The sequence below is a fragment of the Platalea leucorodia genome (genome assembly GCF_965183815.1).
Source record: "Platalea leucorodia genome assembly, chromosome: 1".
Lineage (NCBI taxonomy): Eukaryota > Metazoa > Chordata > Aves > Pelecaniformes > Threskiornithidae > Platalea > Platalea leucorodia.
This window is the reverse complement of record NC_138823.1, coordinates 129,841,308-129,862,957: the sequence shown is the minus strand read 5'-3', so window position 1 is coordinate 129,862,957 and position 21,650 is coordinate 129,841,308. Positions and strand designations below refer to the sequence as shown.

Below are 21,650 nucleotides of genomic sequence, written 5' to 3'. Positions count from 1 at the left end.
TTCACAGTTTATCTGTCCAGTTTGGCCTTTGTGGTCTGCAGTTCCAGGCCTCCTGTGAGTGCTTGCATTTCTGTGCATGCACACAGACACACACAGCCAAATGTCTTAGCCTGAAGGTAAAGTTAACCAGCTTTTTTTGGCTGATTTACTGATCTTGAAAGCACTTACTGAAAGGCCTCTGCTCCTTCGACCCACGAAGGTGTATAGTTAACCTTAATGTCGCTGAAGTCATCACTCGTGTGGATACACTTGCAAAGTTCACATTGTAATAAAAGAGAAAGTCTCTATAAACACCTCATCCAAGATATGCTTCGTGTTTATGCTGAGAAGGTTTAAAGACAAAAACCCTGAAGAGCTTACATGTAGGTTTAACAGTGCTAAGTCGAGGTAATTGTTATATGATCTTCCTGGCTAGTGAAATTCAGTTTGCAGTAGCTTTAACATTGCATTTGTGATGGAGAGCAAGTTGCCATCCACAGCCACGTGAAAGTCTTACTGGCAAACGCTGTTTGACACTTCTCTATTAAGACAGGATGCAGTGGTACTAATTTTTCCCAATCTGACTTAATTTAAAAAAAAAGAAAAACATCTTGAAATGGCCATCAGCAGCATGACGTCTCTTTGTTTGTTTTCACACAGAGGTGGGTGGGTTTTTTTTTTTGTCCCAGTCCTTCTTGGGTAGATGATAGTGTAGCACCTGGCACCCCGCTACACGTGGGGTGCTACCCACCTCCGCTCCCCTCATGTGAAGTATCGACACTGTGTAGAGTCAATGTAGCAGTAAGAAGTGCATCGCAATTTTCCGTAAGACCTAAAATAAAAGAGAATATCTCAGTTTCAAAGTATGCTGTAGTTCACATTATATGGTTTCTGGATGTAACCCTCTGTAGGAGTGAAGAACATCAGAAAATGCCATGTGCAGCAACATATGGGAACCAAACTAAGAGGGTAATTTCCATCAGTGCTCCACTGGGCTCCCCCTTGTCAGCAAAATAAGAGGCCAGGACAAACTATGAGTGAAGATTTAATTCCCAGTAATGTCAATTAAAAAAAAAAAAAAAATCCCCATTGGCAGTGGGATTTGAGCGTTATGCAGGGGTGGGTGCAGGAGGCCTTGGCGCTCACCCATGGGAACTGTGTAATGAAATATCTGAGGCTCTGAGTTAAGTGTTTTTCCAGTTACTTCTAATAGCTCCAGCAGGCGTGACCGTGCCTGTCCTTTAACTTATTTTTCAGGTACTTGAAATAATGATGGTGACACATGCACACCTTTGAAATAAAAAAAAAGTAAATAGAAGGGTCCTTGCAAAATAAGGAAACACAGTGATTTTGTCTTTCTACTGACTTAAACTGAGCTGCAGTGACTCTACCTACTGAAGACGTGACCAGAGGTGTTAATAAAATAAGAATTTTGATGAGGTTTTATTGCTAGCATATGTCTAAGTGAATAATTCGTCCATCAGATAATCCACAAGGTGTGGATTAAGCAGCCATTAAGCAGGTCCTTAAAACTATGTCCTTGGATAACCCACATTCTCAGAAAACCAACATAAAATCTGAACTGAAGGTGTGTGAAATATGAGGAGATATTTGGGCACTGGAAAGAGTAGAAAATGGGAAAATCAGTTCCAGCAGAGCTCTCGGAGGAAAGGGTGTTTTGGGATGAAACTCTCATGGGAGTGACATGCTCACATACTTATCCCATTTTACTCATGATTCACAGCTTTTTCTTTAGTTTAGCAGATAATTTGAAGACTGCAAAAATAAAGGATCTCAGGTGCTCTTCACAACTTGATTATATGTGGAAAGTGAAATTTATAAAAATTTCTCAAGCTTTTGTGGTGCTGTTTTTGGCACCAAACTTCAGGCTCTTAGAAGGGACTAGTTTTCACAGTAGAAAACAGCTCCACGCTGTCTGAAGGTGAGATCTCTGTAAAATGTTTCAGGTTGTCAGGTTTGCTGGTAATCATCTCTTACACCAGGAGCGCTCCAACAATTGCAGTGGAAGGATTAGCACAGCACTTGATTTACAAAGACATCCTGTGGTTTCTTATGCCTGTCAATTAGCACATTATTCTTCCATGAATGATGAGGGCTCTGCGCATAATTTCATTTGCAAATTAAATGTTTCCTGTTAGCCAGTAACAATACCTGACAGTTAAATAGAGGTACTGCTCTCGGAGGCAAAATGCTGACCAGAGGAAGCTGCTTAAACAAAGGCAGAGAAGGCAAGTCAACAATAAGCAGATGTTTTAAATGAAGGACATTGCTAAGCAGATGCATGGCTTTGCATCTGCTGTTGAGTGAATTTTCCGGTCTTTGGAAAAGCTGATAGATGACCGGTTGATTCAGAAACAAAGATACCCCTTGAATACCCATTAATGGTAAGGGCAACAGGAGGTCTGTTGGAGCTGTGGTTTGGGTTTTTTTTTCTTTCAATGTGATCATTTCCTTCTCGTGGTCTTTCCTACTCTTGGTACGTTATGGGTGAACATTAATGCAATGTTAATGTCACCAAACAAGGAAATCTTTGCAAGCAGCGGGCAAACATACGTCTATGTGACCTTCATTCATTTTGTGCAGTAACAGGCATGTGCTTATTACTGAGAGATAAGATTTAGCCCTTAAAGTCAATGCTATGCAGAAATAATCTGATAGACTTTTTCTCCCTCACTACCTGCAGCGGTCCCAGTGGAACAAGGTTTAAGTGGGTAATACTTTTCTTTTTTAAAGCTGGCAAAGAGAAAAAAAAAAAAAAGAAAAAAAGAAAAACACCAATGAAAAAAACCCTGAACCAAAGTGAAGACAGCTCATACATACCCAGGGAGATATGTTTTACAGGTGAAATATCCAAAATCCTTCCCATCGCAGTCTTCAACCCCCTCGTGTCTGTAGCCATCTCCGCAGTAAGCACGGCGGCATCCTAGTGAAAAATACAGAAAGAAATACTTTCAAGGCACTTCATATGTAAAAGAAGCAGGTGAGGTAAGCAGAACTAGATTTTTAAGGGTAAAGTATAAAACAAGGCGTCTTGGGGAGGGCATCCTGTAAGGAATGTCTTAGGAGGAGCAATATTCTTCACGACAAAGAATATGCTTTTTTTAGCCTAATTTCAATGACCAAGGGAAAGAATGGATAACTACTAAAAATAATTACTACAGAAACACTAATTACAACAGCATTTATACTAATAATTATTATTGCCATAGATAAGTGCTATCAAAACAAATTAAAGGAAGCATAAAATACAGTTAACAAATGATTTGCAGAGGTCACAATTTAAAAAAAAAAACACTCTGAGGTCTTTAAGTAGTTTGAAAATCCCAACCTAGACCTTTACCCAATATTGCACATTATCTATGTGTGTCTACTGCGAGTTCCCACATACGAACAGAATTACGTAGACCTATTGCCTGTCTATCAAAAAAAGTATGTAATGATCACCAAAAAGATGTTTTACCCACTACTGAATCCTACTGACTTGAGCGTGAGTGGGCCTTGTGACATTTTTTCATGGTGGCTGGCATGTAGGCTACAGTAATTTGTGGGTTTGTTTGCTATTTCAGCAACTGGACTTTGCTTTTGATGTCTTCAACTTTTTGAGTACAGCTTTATAACTTGAACAAATTCATTTAGCTAAAATCCCTTTCACATCTTCTCGGAGACACTATTAAGCAACAGATTAAAAGGACACTCAAGAATAGGGAGTTTAGAAGAGTTAAAGTGGGTTATTTACAAATAGAAATGATTAATTAATTGCACCAAGGATCTGTTTGTTAGAAATTGATGCTTCTAAGAACAACGAGCCTATTTTACAGTTAAATCCACTTAACATTTGGTTAACCTTTTTGTTTTGCTTCAGTCACAAGAGCAGAATTATGACAATGTGCTCATTTCTAAGTAACTCAATGATAACTCTTCGGGTCATATCAGTGTCAGAAGTCTATGTATTGCAAGGCCTTGATTGACCTGACGCTTTGCCCAGTGTACAGCACAAAATAATATGATGTGCCTCCAGACACACAATGTACAATTTTGCAGTCACTAGAACTAATGAACACTATTTTTCTGCATGCTTGTTGCCCGCAGTTGATTGCAAATTCTAATTGAATCAGTTTCTCATGCTTGGAGCCTGGAGAGCTCATGCTCTCTCACTGGATTACTCTGCAGTCAGGCAAGCTTGGTGGGGCATTTATTTACACATCTCCCTATACCTGTTGCAACTGAATTGCCTCTGAAATCTCTGTTCTGTTGTCACTGAGAATTTGGCTGGGATTCGGGAAGCGTGGTGATGAACAGGCCAATGGATAAACTCACATAGACTGTGGCTGCATACAGCTAATTTTCAAAGTCAGGCTAAAAAATAGGGGGCTATAGAAATGAAAAAGAAAAATTACATCTTTTGGTGTTGGCCGATACCTGTTCTGAAATGTGAAGAAGCAGCCTTTTGCTAGAACCAACAGAGTACCAAACCTGCTGTGTGTCAGCTGTAGATGGTGTAGAGTGCTGAGCTCTGGGGAAGGAATCAAGTGGTAAAAGTAACTGAAAGGTAGAAGTGAAGGTTGCCACAGCTGCTTTTATGCTTATATGCTCTTTGCTGTCCACAACCAGCAAAATGAAAGGAAGCTTGACTAGACAGGAATCAAATGTTGTATAAACCGATCAGTGAAGGTAGTGGGCTGACACCTTCCCTATGCAAGTGAATAACAAAATCCAAAGCGGTTTTACTGGACCCAGGATCTAGCTTACTATTTGATATAGTCAGCTTCAGTGTCTACTCTAAGGGGTTTTGTGGTGCACTGCAAAGTGTGCTACAACTTTTGGCCAGAAAGCTGGCAGCCCCTGGGCAAGGTGTGTATGGAAACCAGCTGCTGGATTTGGCTCCTGAAATGCAGTGGTTTTTGCTCTGACTGCAGAGACGCCTCTGCTCAGTGAGGTACACAGTCCTCAATGAGGACGCATGAGAGGTACTTGGCATCACCTCTGTCTTGTGCTGGTGTGTGGCATCCACGTGCGTGAAGGACCTCAGTTTTCTCACTATGGCCATTGTGCCTTCCTCTCCCTGTGTCTGCACTCGATCCACAAACCACGCAAGCTCCCCTGAGTGAAACACTTGTGTGATTTACACAGCAGTGTAGCCTGCGGAAACAACTAATGCACCTTCCCTGGTAGAAAGAGGCTGCTCTTGATGCGCTGTAACTTACTTATACAGTCATCAGTCACAACTGCATTGCCATCATCGCACTCTTCTCCGTCCTGTACGATCCCATCTCCACAGGTACCGCCATCCTCGAAGCGGTAATCCACGGGATAGAAAGGGGTGAGCTGGCCAAACAAACACACAGCGGTTACCGAACCGGACCACGAGCAGCCTGGCCAGCAAGCAGAGGTGAGGGGCTGTGGGAGGCAGATCCCACAACTGGGTGCTCCTATCCCGCTATTTGGTGGTTCATGGGGTTTATACAGAATCTGATTCAAAGTCCAGTGGATACAAGAAGGATCCTACTGCTGATTTCAGCGGGACTTAACTTAGCTTGAAGCAATAAGGAAATACACGGTTTTGGTTTGCAGGATTTGTCTTTTTCTGCAACTTTGTACCCTGGTGAGTTTTGCCTTATTTTTCATGAAATAAAAAATGTTCTTTACTATCATAATTCCCCAAACTCAGCCCCAGTATGTTCACCAGTGGAGCCTGGTTCACAGGGAGGTTAGCAAAATGTGCAACACTGATGAGTTAACGCCTCAGTAATTAAGACTCCCGTGAACAAAAATCACAGAATTATGTACAGTTGTGGCAGCGCTCAAAAAACGAGCTTTTTCTCCATTTGCTTCATTGATTCTGTATGACATCTTAAGTAAGTACAGCAGTATGTTCTATATTTAAAAATGAAACATACACTCACGAGTTTTCTGAGACCACAGTCATATTTTCACCTGGATTGGGAGCCATCCAAAGGTATCCTTGAAATACAAAGATCTCTGATCTCGTCTAAAAGCTAAGGCATTATCAGTGTTTAACCGGTCCAATTCTTCTTGATTATTCACCACAAAAATCTGGGGCACAGAAAAAGAGGTGATTGGTAACCCTCTCAAGAAGTATTTTGGATTGTCACAGAATCTAGTTTTGCCAACTGACATATGTATCTGCAAATAGGTAAATAATTACACAGAAAAATCGTTTGGTTTTTTTTCAGAAACAGAATGATGTGAGAACTTACAGCCATGGACTGCCAGACCATAAGAGGCTCCTTTGCGACTGGTAAGAAGAAACAGGAGTTTCCAAAGGAGAATGGTCTTTCCTGAGCACCTAGCTATGGCTCCAATGGCCCCTATTTCAAAATGCACATCCACAGGTAACGATCACGCAAATATTCGCGCGCAGTCATTGCTGAGAAAAACCGGCAGATGCTCAAATGGTTAGATGCTGGAACAACTGCAAAATCCATATGCGCATAAGTGCTTATTGCGGGTTTCTCTATAAATTTTTAGGCATGCTCATGGCTACAAAATAAATAACGTATTGCTCAATGCAACCTTCACTTATCTTTTACTACTTTGTACTTCGTTGAGATTTAATTGGCATTGAAATGCATTTTTCTTTATATGCATATACTTTAGTCTAAAGCCAAGTCTTTGATTAAACAGAAAAAATCAGTTCAAAATGCAAAAATGAGGACAAGCTGCTCTCTTACCAATTTTTTTAATGTCAGTCACTGAAATTGGCTGTAAGGGGCATTAAGAAATAATCTCTTCCTTCAGCAGCTTAATCAAATTAATTTTAGCAAGATTCAAACCACTTTTAAATTAAGGAAAAGCAAATGGAGTGCTTCTGAGCAAAATGGATTTAGGGCTGAGCCTGATTCCCACCAGCATAAACAGAATTGGCTCTTTTTAAAACAAATTACCCTGAAATTTTTACATCGCAGAATATTCCCATAGCCCTCGACAAAGGGCAATTTCATTAAAGAAGCATTGAATAAAAATGCCTTCAGCTTGAATGAAAGAAAGCAAAGAAATAGAAAGCCAGCAAAGAACTGATTCAGTAATTGTGTTCAGGAGCTCAAGTCCCAGCCCCAGAGCTCCAATTTCTCTTGAAATCAATAGCAGATCTGTGCTCTCTGAAACTCTCTGTTACAGATACTGGCCTTGGAAATTGCAAAAGATTTAAAAACCGGAATGAACCTTAGCCAGTGACAGAAAACCAGTGCTTTGTTTCCCAGCCTCTCCCCTCCTCTGGCAGTGCTGGTACCAGTGGAGTGGACGGGCAAGTGGGTGATGGCACTGGGGACGTGCTGCGGTCGGATGCTGCTTTGGCAAACCACGCAACGCGGGGACTGGGGGCACAGAGCACCGTCTCTGGGTCTTTGCCGTGTGCAACTATGGCAACCCTGACAGTAGTCGTCAAGTGGTACAAGGCAGGCTTCAAAGCTGCTACGTGAGGATCTGAACAGAATAAATAATAGCAATGTTTAAGTTCCTGCTCTTGACATTTGAGGGATTAAAACAAATGGGGCAGGCAAAGGGGGAGAGCTGCCCTGCAAGTGCTCCACTTTCAGAGCTGAGGCTTGCTTCTTTGCCGTCCCTCATTTCTGAGAACGAAATGGCACTTGCTCACCATGAAATGAGGTTCATACAGATAGTGTAGGGTATATATATTTTAGGTAGTTGTTACACTCTCATTACCATCTTTTAAGATCTAATATGAAACTGTGCTAGGTGGAAAAGGAGGGTCATAAGACCTACACAGAATATTGCAAACCTTATGCCTTATCATATGAGCTCTCCATGCCATGAAATACATGATTGTTTTCTGCAGTAGTGTGCAGCATGATGTGATATGCACTTTATTTCATGCGTTTTCTTCTCTTGCCATTGAGTTTTAAAAATAACGGGGCTTTTTTGTAATGCAACACAGACAGGGATGAGCGAGCAGCTGACAAGACTTGCAGCGCACTCCTGCAAAAGATTGAGTTCAATGACCCAGTTTAATGGACAGTGTTGTGAGTATGTCCTTTTCACACGCTGTAACAGCTTTCTGAAAACGTGACAGATGGGAAAGTTAACAAAGCTAATCGCTGCTTATTGTCATTCAGAGATGACCTAACACCACGCAATATCCACTTGCATGAGTGGAGTGGCTGGGCTAAGCTGGTACATAGCAGCAAGGCAGCATTTTCATTGCTGATTAAGTGCTACAGTGCACATAATAATAAGGCAGGGATCAGCAGAAGGAAAAGTACAGAAATAGTATTTACAAAGCCCAAAGAAATCAGAGATGAAAGGTTGCTAGATCGCTTTCCACCAATGACTTGCCCTTTAAAGTACTTTTTGTCCAATTTGCTCATAAAAATGCTTTCCAGAAGGCTAGAGATTGAAATTAGCTATATAAAGTGTATGTCTACAGACAGGAGCTCAGAATTGTGACTCGCATGGTTCGTAGAGACTCCTTTTTGGTCCAAGGTAGAGGGTCTGTGCTTTGGGAGAAAGTTCTATCGTATATGTGAAATGCTTGACCTCAATATTCAATTCTGAAATGACTGTCTTTGCAGAAGAAGATATAAAAAATAAGCAAGAAAGAGATGCTTATTTCACTGACCAATCTGAAATATATTTCAATTTACTGAAATAAAAAGAACTGATTATATATGTACCGTAGGAGATGGAAGAGAGCATCCTCAGACTTGAAAAAAGGTTTCTAAACACGTGCTATGTCACTGATGGTTTCAAATATCTGCATTCCAGCACCTCAATCACACAACCCTCAGACTAGTTATGAGACCAAACTCTTTTGCACCAACTGGATCTCAGAGGTGGTGAATACTGGAAATATCACATTGCCCACATACAGACATCTTCCCTGTTAAATCCAAAATATCGGTGAGTACACCACCTCTTACAATAAAAGTAGTTAAGAACCACTCACACCCTCTCCCAGAAAATCAGCTTACCGCAGGGACTTTTGGATAACTGTGTCCAAACACGGGTTCCTCATATGATGGGTTATTCACATGTTGTGGGGATCTGCAGAGACATCTCCCCGGCGGCCCTGGAAGTCCTCTTTCCCCTTTTGGTCCTATTGCAAATTGCCCTAGGAAGCAAAATGCCAGGTTTCCTTGTTACGAAGTTAACATACAAAACACAAATGCAGCCTTAGTGGAAAAAGTACAGGTCAGGTGGATATATGCATTTATGTAATTTTTCAGAGATGCTTATCTCCTACCAAATCCCCTAGGAACTGAAGGAAGTGGTTACCAGAACCACCAATTCCAGCACTTCAGGAGAAAGACAGACCAGGGTTTGTACCACAGTCATTTTTTTTCAGATCACTTTTTAAATTTTTCTACCAACTTTACAGAGAAAAAGAGAGGCCATTTGCTTAGGATTTCCAGATAAATGTCAGCCTGTTTGAAGCTACAGAAATTCAGGTCATGATGAACACACAGATCAATCTACAGCACCTATGCACCATTTTAGTAGAGTCAGACTCTGTAGACATCCACAACGCATTGGACTTGTGCATTTGTGCATCCACTTGAGCAATGCTGTTTCAGAGGTTTCTGTACAAGAAAACCCAACCAGAAATACCAGAGTGCTACAAACAAAAATAAAAAGAAATACTGTTTTTTGACTTTCAAACTTTGGCAAGGATGCACTACTCTGCAGAATTAGACTATGAGCCAACATGTTCATACTGCAAGCAGTGACATCATTACAGAAAGGTAATTTAGGATCAGAATTTATATTCTAGAGGAAAAAGATTAACAAGCCTGACATGTAAACTTTCTGTGGATAGAATAAAGCCTTTAAAAAGTAATCTCAGGATCTTGGTTGTCTTTCCATCAGCATGGTGAAAAATCTGCCCTCTGAAAACTTTCAGATATTTTACTTAGGAAAAGATGTTTCATAATGGGAGACATGAGATATGTGAAGATTTTGAAGCAGCCCCCAGCTTCACAGATGTACCATTTCCACACCACCAGAAAGAAGAGAACTCCTGCCCACCGATTTAAGCAAGGAAAGAAAAAGGGAACGCAAAATGGAAGAGGACATTGAACAGATTGGCTGCAGTGCAAGCAGCTGTTGTCCATTTGGGGCAACAGTATTTTCCAACTGGTTTTGTGTTTCTTTTCAGGCACTTTAGTATATAACCAGGTTGAGAAAACTCTATCTGAGGGTTCACTGTCACTGAACATTGTGGGTCGTGTGTTGTCCTTCAAGTCTACACTTGGTCTCACAAGCTGCCTAGAGTTCATGTGCATGCATAGTTTTGAAGCTGTACAATTATCAGTTAGAAGATTTTTCTTGTGATTTCTACAACATGCACAATTGCAGTGAGCATAGATCTACAGCACTTAACTAAAAAGAGGGAGGTTTTTTCCACCACCCTTTTTTTCCCTCTGATTTCTATCCCTTTCCTTCCCTTCCCTTCCCTTCTTTCCTAACTGCCATTGTGACTTGAGGCTCATCTGTTTTTCTTTTACAGAGCTCCACAGGGTGAGTATGTCCTGGCTGATTAGAAATCGCAATCTTTCACTGTAAGCCAGGATATCTGGAGAAGCAGCAGACCTTTGATGATGGAGATGAACTAGTCCCTCCAAGGCTGCCAGATGGCTTTTCATCATCCCCATCTGCCAAAGTCCCACAGGTACCACATAGGCCATAGTTTTGGTTTTATTTATTTGAAACATCAGAAACCATAATGTAGGCTTTAAAGTCAGGTATAGAGTCCTTATAATGGACAAGGATGGCATGACCTGCTTTCAGGAGAAATCCTCTCCTTGCTGTCCGTAGAGAAGCAAATGAAGCCCTGCAGCACTTTTTGTAAAGGGGCCGATGTAGGTGTACGTGATGAGTCAGGAAGGGCTGGGAAGCAGGGACACTGTTTAGGAAACCAGCTGATTTCCTGCTTACCTGATCCTGAAGGTCCAGGGGGGCCCGGCTGGCCAGAAGGACCAGGCCTTCCAGGTGGACCCATGATACCCGCAGGTCCAATGTCTCCCTTTAGTCCCTAGGAAAGAGGAGACATCCATTTATTTGCTAAACTATTAATAACACGCAACCTCTTCCAGCTAGCACTGGCTTCCCTTTCAAGAAAGCCAAGACATTTGCCAATAGGAGCATGCAGCATGAACTTCATGGCCATCACCCCAGGGAAGAGGTCCTGTCCTCTTCTATGTGGAGACAGAAAAGTATGTCCAGGCAGGACTTCTGCTCCTAAAAGTGAGTGGTCCCAGCAGATCTGCTCTGTGTGGAGTCAGGAATCACCCTGCTCTGACTCCAATCATTTGGTGGCTTTTTTGTAAGGATGCCTTTTTTACCCCTGGTAGCTCTCTAGGAGTCAGTGCAGCTCAGAAAGAAAGGGCTGGTGGAGCTGAAATAGGTGACCCTGGAAATCCCTAGTTACTGCACTAATACACCACAGGGAAAAAAAGAGAAAATTCAATAAGACGTCAGCAAGGGCTTCCACTGTGACATTTCCCAGTTTTAGGATGCAGTTTTTCAGAAGCACACTAACGACTTAGAGGCCCACACTGTTTTCAGAAGTAGTTTAGGTGCCTGGACTCCTGTATCTCCTTGATTTTTGCCATGGGCATAGCTATGTTAAAAAATGATTGCAAGGCAAGCAAGGGCTTAGCTTTACGAAGTGTAAGCTAGTGTGTGGCAATACCATGCTGACAAATGATGTCCCTCCAAAATACTGTAAAATTACCTATGGGAGATGAGCTTACACACAGTTACCATACAATAGCTAATATTCTGTAAGATCAGCCCTAATTTGCCTCATGGGAGCTTGTTTGTGCAGCTATACCCTTAGGCATTTGGAAGTTTCACCCTAGAACTCTTCAGCACCTTCCTATTTTTGCTCCTGAATTTAATATGGTGACACTAATTAAAAGTAACTATATTTATCTTCCTGCTCATATACTCTCCAAGGCTTGGATTTCTCAGCTTTATATTTCAGAAGTGTCTTACATAGCTTAAAGTTTAAACATCTGATTTGATTTTTATGTAACTGCATACGTTATGTAGCATAACAAAAAATGATGTGTGCTATGTAAGCTTTCCTTTAATGACAAAGGAGATGAGTTCCTTGAAGATGGTGTAATTCCAGGTTAATGTGCATTCACGACTGTGTGATGGGTGGTTGCATGCCTAATTTCAGAGTAATGAAGCATATATAGTAATATATGCTAAAATAATTTGCTGTTACATAATATGTTGTATCCCATGGATACATTTGAATGTCACTTGCACCATTTCAACAGAGGAAGGTTGATTTTGCCATGGCCCATAAAGAAGTAATTGAATATTTGCCTTGTTTAATCCTATTAGGTAAGCTCTGTGCCATCAAAATATTCCAGGATTTATGTGAATGTCAGCGATGCTGATCCCTAATTACTTCTTACATTATGCAACACAGAACTGGCAGACCAGGATTTTGTAGCCCCCAAGAAGTCTGTGGGAAATCTCTTTCCCTCACACAATAGCAATCTGGCAGAGGCAAGCCAGGGCCAGTCGGACATGTACTGCCTGAAAATGAGCTGTCTGCTGTGTCTCCTGCTTTGGAGAAATGATTGCTTAATGCTTTCTTGTTTAGCACAGATAGATTAAATAATAATGGCAGAGATTTCTATTAAATATCTTTGCCTTGTTTCTTTTTACGTGCACCCATGGCATTCAGAAAAGCTTTTCCCATGGGCAGTATTTATATTCCTCTCACTTCTTTCAAAGTAATGTTTTCTAAAGCTCTAAATAATTCCTCCTTATCAAGGCTGAAACCCTAAACTTGCTCCTTAGGGTCAATTCCCAAGTTACAAAGCTTTGAGTGCTATATCTCAGTCAGAGGGCAGTCAGGCTGTGACTTGTGACTCCCACCTCCTGGCCACCTTTTAGGAAGAGCCTGCTCCAGAGGCAGAGGAGAGCTGAAGAAGTCGGTGAGGTAACCAAGACATATCTCAAAATGGAAGTGGAAGTGACACCTTCCTAATTTAGCTGCTTTTATCTAGGGATGTCAGCTGGATCAGGAGACAGGAAACGTCCCCGTGCTGATGGAAACTATCCTCAGCTGAACAAACAGCCAGACGGTAACTACAGCACTTAAAGGCAGCGGCCAAAGCCACAGAGCCTTAAAATGTCACTGTCAAGTTTTTTCAAAGGATTAGAAAAGAAGAAAGGAAATAGCTAGTTCACCAATTACAGAGGGAAGCCCAGTTTTCCTGCAAAAGATAAATGCTGTAATTGCTTTCAGGGCACCAGAAAGGGGTTTGTGTACTGAGCCTTGGGCCTGGAAATCCTAATTTAGGGCCAGACTATAATTCTTTTAGTCACACTGATTGTTGCCTTAAATTATGACACACCTTACGTCACCACTTTTTGATTAAGACACTGCATAATGTGACAAAACACCTAAGGTCGAGTAAGGAGTGTACTGTGTTCAAATTGATCTGCAGGCGCTACATCTTCTCTTTGCCTTATGCTATGGAGACATGTTGTGTGCAAATTACTTTGGCAAGACAGATGAGCACAGCTTACAAAAAACAAAACAAACCACCAGCAAAGAGTGTGCATCAGTTTTTAAAAACTGACAAATCAAGGACAAAAAATATTTCTTCTGGGTCATCTAGCAGACTTACATTGCACATACCTTCCTTACTTGGTGACTTACTATTCCCTCCCCAAGACCCAATGTTAATTTTTCCCCACATTGGCTATTCTTTCACTTCAGATATTAGCTGATGGCATCAGAGCAACAGTGAAGCAGGGATGTGCCTCTGTTTGCAATGCTGGGCGTAATCAGACTGCAAATAAAATGCTTTCAGCTAAGCCCGTTAACCATGGCATCTACAAGCTCCTGTATCTGAGCAGATCCGCATTAACACGAAAGTCAGTCTAGCAAGAACAGGTTCCCTTCCCTGTCAATCAGCGGAGAGAAACAGGCTCTGCAGGTCGCAATTCAGAGCACCAGGAACTGGTATCCTTTGTACCCCCAATATCATTGCTTAAAATAAATACACAAGGAAAGTGCACTCAAAGAAGCCCATTTGGTGACTTTAACAGGTAACTATAACAATATTGCTACCTCCTCCTTGGAAAATGCTATAGTGGGGGAATCAGTATCAAATTTACACACAATTCCTGGTCTTTACAATTCATCTGAAAGTCTGAGAAAAATAGTTCCACCAGCATAATTATTTTGAGCCCTAAATAAGGACCATTTGTCAACCATCCCATTCCTGAACGGCTTCCATACAAGATTACCATCCCTTAAGGTCGCTATGTGTCTTCCTGACCTTTCTCGGAGCAGAATATGTCCCTGGCATGCAGTACTATGGTGAGAACCATCATATAAATATCCAGTCTAACAAATCAATCTTGCTTTAGTGTTAACAGAGGAAATGGGAGAAACAGAGAGGGTGTTTTAGTGCTTTGGTTCTGTGCACTGTGTCAGACATCTCCAAGGCCTTGTAGTTCTGCAAGCTGATCTGCGTTAACCAACGCTTGGACCTGGGCAAAGCCTGGCTCAATCAAATTGGATGGTGTGGACAGAAAGCATCCTCCAGGTGGGCCTGGCAGCAACAGCAGAGCCTGCCCGGACACTGGATGCACACGTAGTGCATGTGCTAGAAACCAGGAGTGTATTGCAGTGCAACACAGGACTGAGGTTTGGAGGTATAGACCAGTGGTTTTCATTGCCACAGACCACATACCAGTTTAATCCATTACAGCATACCATTCTTAGTGTATAGGCGGCTACTGCCAGTGCAGACAAGCAGTGTTTTTGCTAGCAGAAGTAGTGTAGCTCTTTGCACTGGTGAGCCAGGGAGAAAATTCATGGACAGGCAATGGGATGTCCCTTGCAAGATGCTGCCGCTGCCTCTCTGCCCAGAGCTGAGGTGAGGGGGGCTGGGTTTTGTAGCATCCACGGCAATCCTTCCCTCATTCAGAGCTCCAGAAATCCAATGTTTTCCTACAAACCTTCCTTCGCTCATCCCCGTGATCTGTTTTTGTGAGGGGCAGAGGATGGCACTTGGGCAGGCTGAAATGTGCTGAATTTTGGATATATCGCATTTGCCATTGCAGCCTACCAAGCTGCCTGTAAATTGGGCAGCCCAGCTCCCTAAGTCAGCCCCAGGGCTAGCGATCTACAAAGTGTAAGGCCCCACGGAGTTATATCCGATACTGTCTGAGACCTGGACCTTGTGCCAACTCTCTAAACATCAGGTGGGGCTGGGACCATAGCTCTGTGTTGCTTAGGATTCAAAGGGGGGCAGTTCAAGGTCTGCTCAAGTTATATTCAATGAGTTCATTACCAAGCCAGGAAAAGTGCAACTTTCCCCTGCTGCATGGCCAGGGAGCTGAATGTTGCAGATAAGGCTCCAGCCCCAAAGCTGAGGCTTTAATGCACAGCCTGTGCATGTGTGTGAGGTGTTTCAGGGCTTCTGTCTTCTCCTGGTGTGACAAAGTGCATGGTACCAAGAGCACAGATCGCACGGTCATATGGCACAACCACACAGACGCCAGGAGTCACAGGAATGGGAAACACCGTGGTCCTACTTGTTTGCCTCGTTTTCCGGGTCTTCCTATAGGTCCTCTGTGTCCTGGTACTCCAGATTGTCCCTTCGGGCCCATCTCTCCCTTGGTGGGTGTGGAGGGAAGGAAGCAGGACGTAAGTACAGAAATGCACGTTACCTTGGTTATTCCTGCCTTATACACGACAGCAGGTGGATCATGCTCTAATTCACATGATTCCTCTAGATAATGTTGGCACCATTTGTTTCTCAGAACATCAAAATTATAATAAAATCTTTTAAAACAAGCACAAACAGAAAAATATCTCTCACAATTTGCCCAAATTTTCCTGAAAAATCCTTTCCTAAAGAGGAAGCCAAATGGAAAGATCAGAAACATGCTCGGAGACTTGGGGAGGTCAAGGCTAGCAAAACTCTCTGACCCTTTTGGCAATATCTTGTTTAGTGGTTAAGATGCACGTATAATAAAATCACTCAGGGAAAGGAAGGTGAATTCACTCATCTTCTGGCCTCCTTAGAAGAAACCATTATTTCCTTATCCTAATTTCAGAGATAAGAAGTAATTATGTCATTAAATTATCCTCATTTAGGATTTCTATCCATAAAACAACATCTGAATTGAGATTGGTTTTTAAGCAAAGAATAACAACAGTATCAAAACTGCTCAGGATTACCACTGCTATTTATAGTAGTGTCGTTTTGATTCAGAGTATCAAGAAGGAAATATTTATTATCTTCAAGTGAATAACACCCAAACAATTTTAGGCCAGTTATGAACCTATAATCAAGAGTGTGAACCTGTTAAACAGGAGGAAGATTATGGCTAAAACAATGTTCTGGGGAAAAAGAGAGACAAGAACAAACAGCTACTTCTCAGAGTTTACTCCTAAGATAAAAAGCCTAAAGAATTTGATCAAGTCCAAGAAGTGTTGTTCATTGAGTCAAGCAAGACCTTCAATGCCTTATACTTTCTGGGATGTCCCTGAAGCTGTTCATTGACCCTATGCCAGCAATTAACACAACTCCCCAATACATCGTGCCGACTTACTTTTTGTCCCAGCATTCCAGGGAAGCCTATTTCTCCCTACAAAGTAAAAGGAGAAAAAGCATCAAAAAAATGCGGAGTGATCTTTGACAAAGCAGCACCTTCCTTGGAAGGAAGAAAATCAAGTGCCATGTACTGATATTGGTTAAAAAACCCACGCTGTGACTCAGCACTGCAGGTGATGCTCTAAGTGGAGAATTATAAACAAAATTTTACTGTAAAGCCCCTTGTACGATAACACTACTCCTCTGTCTGATCCTCTGCTGCCTGCTTCCTCTCCTCTGACAAAAACATCCCAGTTGTGCTTTGTCCACAGACAGCCCCGCTACCTGGACAACTCCCAAAGCCTGCCTTTGGGAATGGCCTTTCTCCATTTACATCAAAAGCAGTTTACTTTTCCTTTCTTAGATAAAAGAACCCCCAAGTCAAGAATCTCCCTTTTTTTTTTTTTTTTTCTCACAGCATTATCATGTCGCCAGCTAAAAGCATTTTGGCAAGCTGTCGTGGTTCTGGACTGCACAGGCCAGGAAAGACTGAGGTTACCTCCAGAGAAATCCCCCTCTGACTCTTCACCCCACTATGCGCTGGGGCTGAGGGACACATGGACATGGAGGCTGCCCCACTGCCCTCCGGTCGGGTGGGACCACTGCTTGCCCTCACCACTCTTGTCCTCCCAGAAAGATACCTCCAGGCTCCCTTCCTCCATACCGCTCCTGGTTTTTGCTATCAGAAGTACATTAGTCCTCTTGTGCACGTTCAGCTAAAGCTCACAGCCATTTGGAAAAGAAAATTACCTGGTCTCCTTTGACTCCTTTGTCACCCCTGTCACCTCTGGATCCCTGGAGAGAGATAACAGGGTGACAACAGCTTAAATACTACCATTTCACAAGGAAGCAAAAAATATTTCTCCCACACGAGGCATTATTTGGAGTCACACAGAATACAGTAATATCTTCAGAGTAAGGTATATGGTAGATACCCTAAAATGTTTCTTTATTACTTTCATTGATATTATAACAGAATTAAGAGTAAGGTTTGTAGGAAAAGGGACTGATTCTCCCCAGATAATAACTTCAAATACATGCTTTCCTGGATGTAATATTTCCAAACTTGATTTTTTCCCCCAGTTGGCTTCATCCACATTCAGGTCCCACTGTATGGTCTTACAGTAAAAACTGTCTCTGTGCCAAAGTATATAGAGCTTTAATAAACCAGACCAACAAACAGGGATTATTATGCCCATTCTACAGATGGGAAAAGTGTAGTGTGGTGCACTGTAGTAACTTGTTCGTAAGAAGACGGGGTGTAAAACTCACTTCTTTAGCATCCCAGCCCAAGTCACAAGACTGTGCTCCTTCTCGATGCTTGTTTTCATTTCTCAGTGGGACTTTTAGACTTCATCAAAATTCCATCTTGTTTCTGCAGTTACTTTTTTTTACATAACTGTTTCCAATTGTTAAATTATACATTATTCTATTGTCACACTGACCTTTTCTCCTCTAGTTCCAGGAAAACCCTAAAGGGAAAGATATTAAAGATATTTTAATGCTTCTCGCTTTCAAAATTACCCAAGAAGCAGGACTTTCAAACTTTAAAATGAAGAAAAAGAATGAAGCACAAATAATTAATTGCATCAACTTGTAAATGCAAATCAATATTTATAGCTTCTAAAATTGCACTGAAACAGAACTATGAAATATGAATTAAAGGCAAGACAACTCAGCCCAAAAGCCATTGTGAAAAAGCCAGGTAAAGCCAGCAGGTTTGATATTGCTTTTAAAATGGAAAGAAAGGAAATAAAATGTAACTGAAAGTGAATAAAGCCTTAGATGCCACAATTAATGATCTAAAATAATTTTAGCAATAATTGCCTCTTCTGTTTTCTTTCTTTTTCCTTGTGGAACATCCTTAAATTACACTTAAGTAATCCTCTAATGTGAAGATTACTTTAAAACTGAGTTTCTCTTCAAGAAACATACAATAAACAATAGTGCTCAGTTATTCTTTCCAGTCCCTTATTTGAATAAATTAATTACCTGATTTTTTTCAAGTACCTTAAAATATTGTGGCCTGAATTTGTAAAGGCAGAGGCTATGCTATAGGCAGTGATGTAGAGATACTAGAACATCCAGGCCTAATTGTGCTTACTATCCAACTATTGATACGCATGCATAGTTTTAGTAGAGGACCAAAATGGTCTCCACAGTCTTATGAGGTGGGTGGAAAACATTGCAGACGCAAGTTAATGCTGCAGATACACTTCAGAACGCCAGTTTTCTAGTGGGATACAATTATATCTAAGTTTTGCTTTTAAAATAAATTTTTGTATTACAGTAATCTGCACCAAAGCCAAAAACACAGCCAAGCCCAACTAGACAACAGAACCTTGCTTGAAGGAGAACATATCTTTTTAGCTGTATTAGAAAAGCTGTATCTTGATAAATGTTTTCCAGCAAATTCATGAGGGAAGCAGCTGTCAGCAGAGCATTAGAAACCAATGTCTGAAAATGCAGTGTTTGGTTAACAAACCTTGGAGCCCATTGGTCCTCTTGTACCTGGCAATCCCATCACACCCAACTCTCCCTTTTCACCCTAAAGGGGTCAATAAAGAGAGTTATTTATTGTGGCTCTCTGACGAGGTCATATTTGAATGTCTGATAGTTTAACGGTTCAGGTTTTATGTCAAATAGTTGAGACAAGCCTGATATTGGTGTAGCTTTGTAGTCGGAAGTCTATATTGCAATTGTATTCTGCCTGAGTCCTCATATGTCATCTTATTCTTCTATTTGCATTTTCTTGGGTGCGTAACTTGTGCATCAGTTTTGCCAGATGCTATTAAAGGATGTGCAGGCAAATTAGCAGCAACGGTGCATTGTCTCTACCCAGCATTGCTTCCACTGAGTTGCAGAAAAGAAAGGTATTTTGCTGCAAGTCCTTTATGGCTTGGGGAGGCACAGAAATTACTTTTATTGTAGTTCTGAGATATCATGTGCTTTACAGTGGTTTGGAGCCAGTAAATTATGAAAAGGCTTTACAACAACTTCTCTGGCTGCTGTCAGCTAATTATATCTAGGGTGAAATACAGAGTAGTCCCTGCAGACATGCAGCAGCCCTACCAGCAGAATAGAGCTGGCTCTCATTCTCCTTTGGCTTTCACTGTCCTAGTAGTTGGAGGGGATTTTCACGTTGGCTGCTGCCCCGGCAGAAGTTCAGAAAAGACTTGAAGAAACAAAGTAGGAGAAATAAAGATTAGACCAAGGTTGTGTCAAAGAGAAGGCAAGTAAGGAGGCCCAGCTGAAGAAATAGAAGGCACAGAGATGGGAATGAGGGGAAAAAAAAACCCAAACAGCAGCTTACTGGAGATTTACATCAAGAAGAGGATGAAGCAAAATGACTATAGTGAAGATGAGTATCAGGAGTTTGGGACGATCAGAGATCAGAAGAAGAGAAAGGAAAGAGAGACACAACAGATGGGAGATTTGCTGGCATCTATTCGACTGGAGCCTTCATTGACAGGCAGGAAACCAAAATTTATAAAGACCAGAAGAAATGAAAGTGTGAACCCAGCTAAAGAACAGAGGTATCAGAGGAAACAATAAAAGCAGAAGAATTGGAATCAAAGAGCAAGTAGGACTTGCAGTCAAAGTATAGGAAAAAGTATTACTACTGAATGTGAGGGATGCTTCTAGGAGTGTGATGAAAAAGCATAACAACAGACAAAGAGGAGAAAAAATCAAAATTAGGAAGACTTCATAAATAAAACTAGAGTTTATATAAGGAAAAGGCCCAGTGAATGAGTTTTCTGACTGCCGTGCTCTCACTAATCAGACTATGAGGGACTGAGGTAGATGAACTTTCCTTCTGCCCTCACTGCACCCACTGCGAGAAATCACAGCACACTGCATTTTGGGGGCACCATTTCTCATCTCACAGTTCAAAGTGAACCTTGGCTCCTTTTTCGTACATAGTCTCTTGTTGATTGCCTACGTTCCCATATACTATAATATGATGTTCCTCATCTAACACGGCTGTGAAGAGCTTGAGGGTCTGCTTCCCAGGTGTGGCTTGACTTCAGAAGTCATCTACTATTATTCTTGCAGTAGCAAGAGCTACTGCATCACATCCTCTGAGGTGGGGGTACCAACCTTCATGGAGCAAATGAAGAGTCAAAGATTTACTGCAAAATGCAGCTTCGAACTAAACATTGTGTGCAGTCCTTTTGCCTGATGCATACTGGATTGAAGAAAACTAAGTTATCTCAAAAGTCCCAGTAGAAACTCTGTATACTGTGGCTCCTGTGAAGAGCTGTATACTTTTTGCATAAGCTAATACTCAGTAAAGGACTGTCCTTCAGCTTTTTTATAATAAATGCAGATGAAGCAACCACTCTGCAGTAGCAAAGCATGTCCTGCCATTTCTTCTGCTGTTGGCTATGAAAAATCACAGGAATGAATATTTGTTTGTATGGGAACGAACTTCAAAGATCTGATTAGCAACCCACATGGTTTGTAATCTCTTTCCCCTGACATCAACCTGGTATTTTCCCTGTCATCACATGGGCACACAGTTACGCTGCCAAGAAGTACACATTCAGGCAAAGAGATCATCATAAAGGGCAGTCACAAAGATGATGATCAGTTTTGAAACACTGATTCGTGTGATTGTGAGACACCAGTGGTTATCAATGAGTCTTCATTAGATTGACTTTCAATTTCCCTTTCATGTATTTTAATCAACATAAGAAGTGCTACAGGGGCTAGGCTGAAGGTGCAGTAACCTAGCCCTAGACGGGGCAGGTCTTTGTAGAGCAGTGTAAGAAACGGGGCAAGTACAGAGTCCTTGCACTGCTGCAGCTTCCCAGCCTCCAGCAGGCAATGGTTTAGAGACTTCCTGAGACAACTGTTGTGTTCAGATCGTGAGGTTGAACAGGTGATCCCATGTGAATTTTAGTCTTACCTTCGGTCCCACAGGTCCAGGCCATCCAACTGGTCCTGGCATCCCAGGGACGCCTGGGGGACCTGGTCTACCCTTGAACGGAAAACATTGATTACAAAGATTCATGTAACATTCCTACA

General features: G+C 41.7%; 1 protein-coding gene across 1 annotated transcript in view; it reads right to left on the bottom strand.

Moving 5' to 3' along the window:
- Positions 1-741: 741 nt before the first annotated feature.
- Positions 742-21,650, bottom strand: part of COLQ (collagen like tail subunit of asymmetric acetylcholinesterase) — a gene marked incomplete at both ends in the record, with an annotated part of 40,628 nt that continues 19,719 nt past the window's right edge. Inside the window, 12 exons of the mRNA XM_082330441.1 lie at positions 742-811; positions 2,821-2,923; positions 5,205-5,325; positions 5,935-6,054; positions 8,949-9,088; positions 10,912-11,008; positions 15,556-15,636; positions 16,579-16,614; positions 17,370-17,414; positions 18,065-18,091; positions 19,105-19,167; positions 21,532-21,603. Of these exons, the coding sequence (XP_082186567.1) occupies positions 742-811; positions 2,821-2,923; positions 5,205-5,325; positions 5,935-6,054; positions 8,949-9,088; positions 10,912-11,008; positions 15,556-15,636; positions 16,579-16,614; positions 17,370-17,414; positions 18,065-18,091; positions 19,105-19,167; positions 21,532-21,603 (975 nt within the window). The remainder of the gene's footprint in view (positions 812-2,820; positions 2,924-5,204; positions 5,326-5,934; positions 6,055-8,948; positions 9,089-10,911; positions 11,009-15,555; positions 15,637-16,578; positions 16,615-17,369; positions 17,415-18,064; positions 18,092-19,104; positions 19,168-21,531; positions 21,604-21,650) is intronic.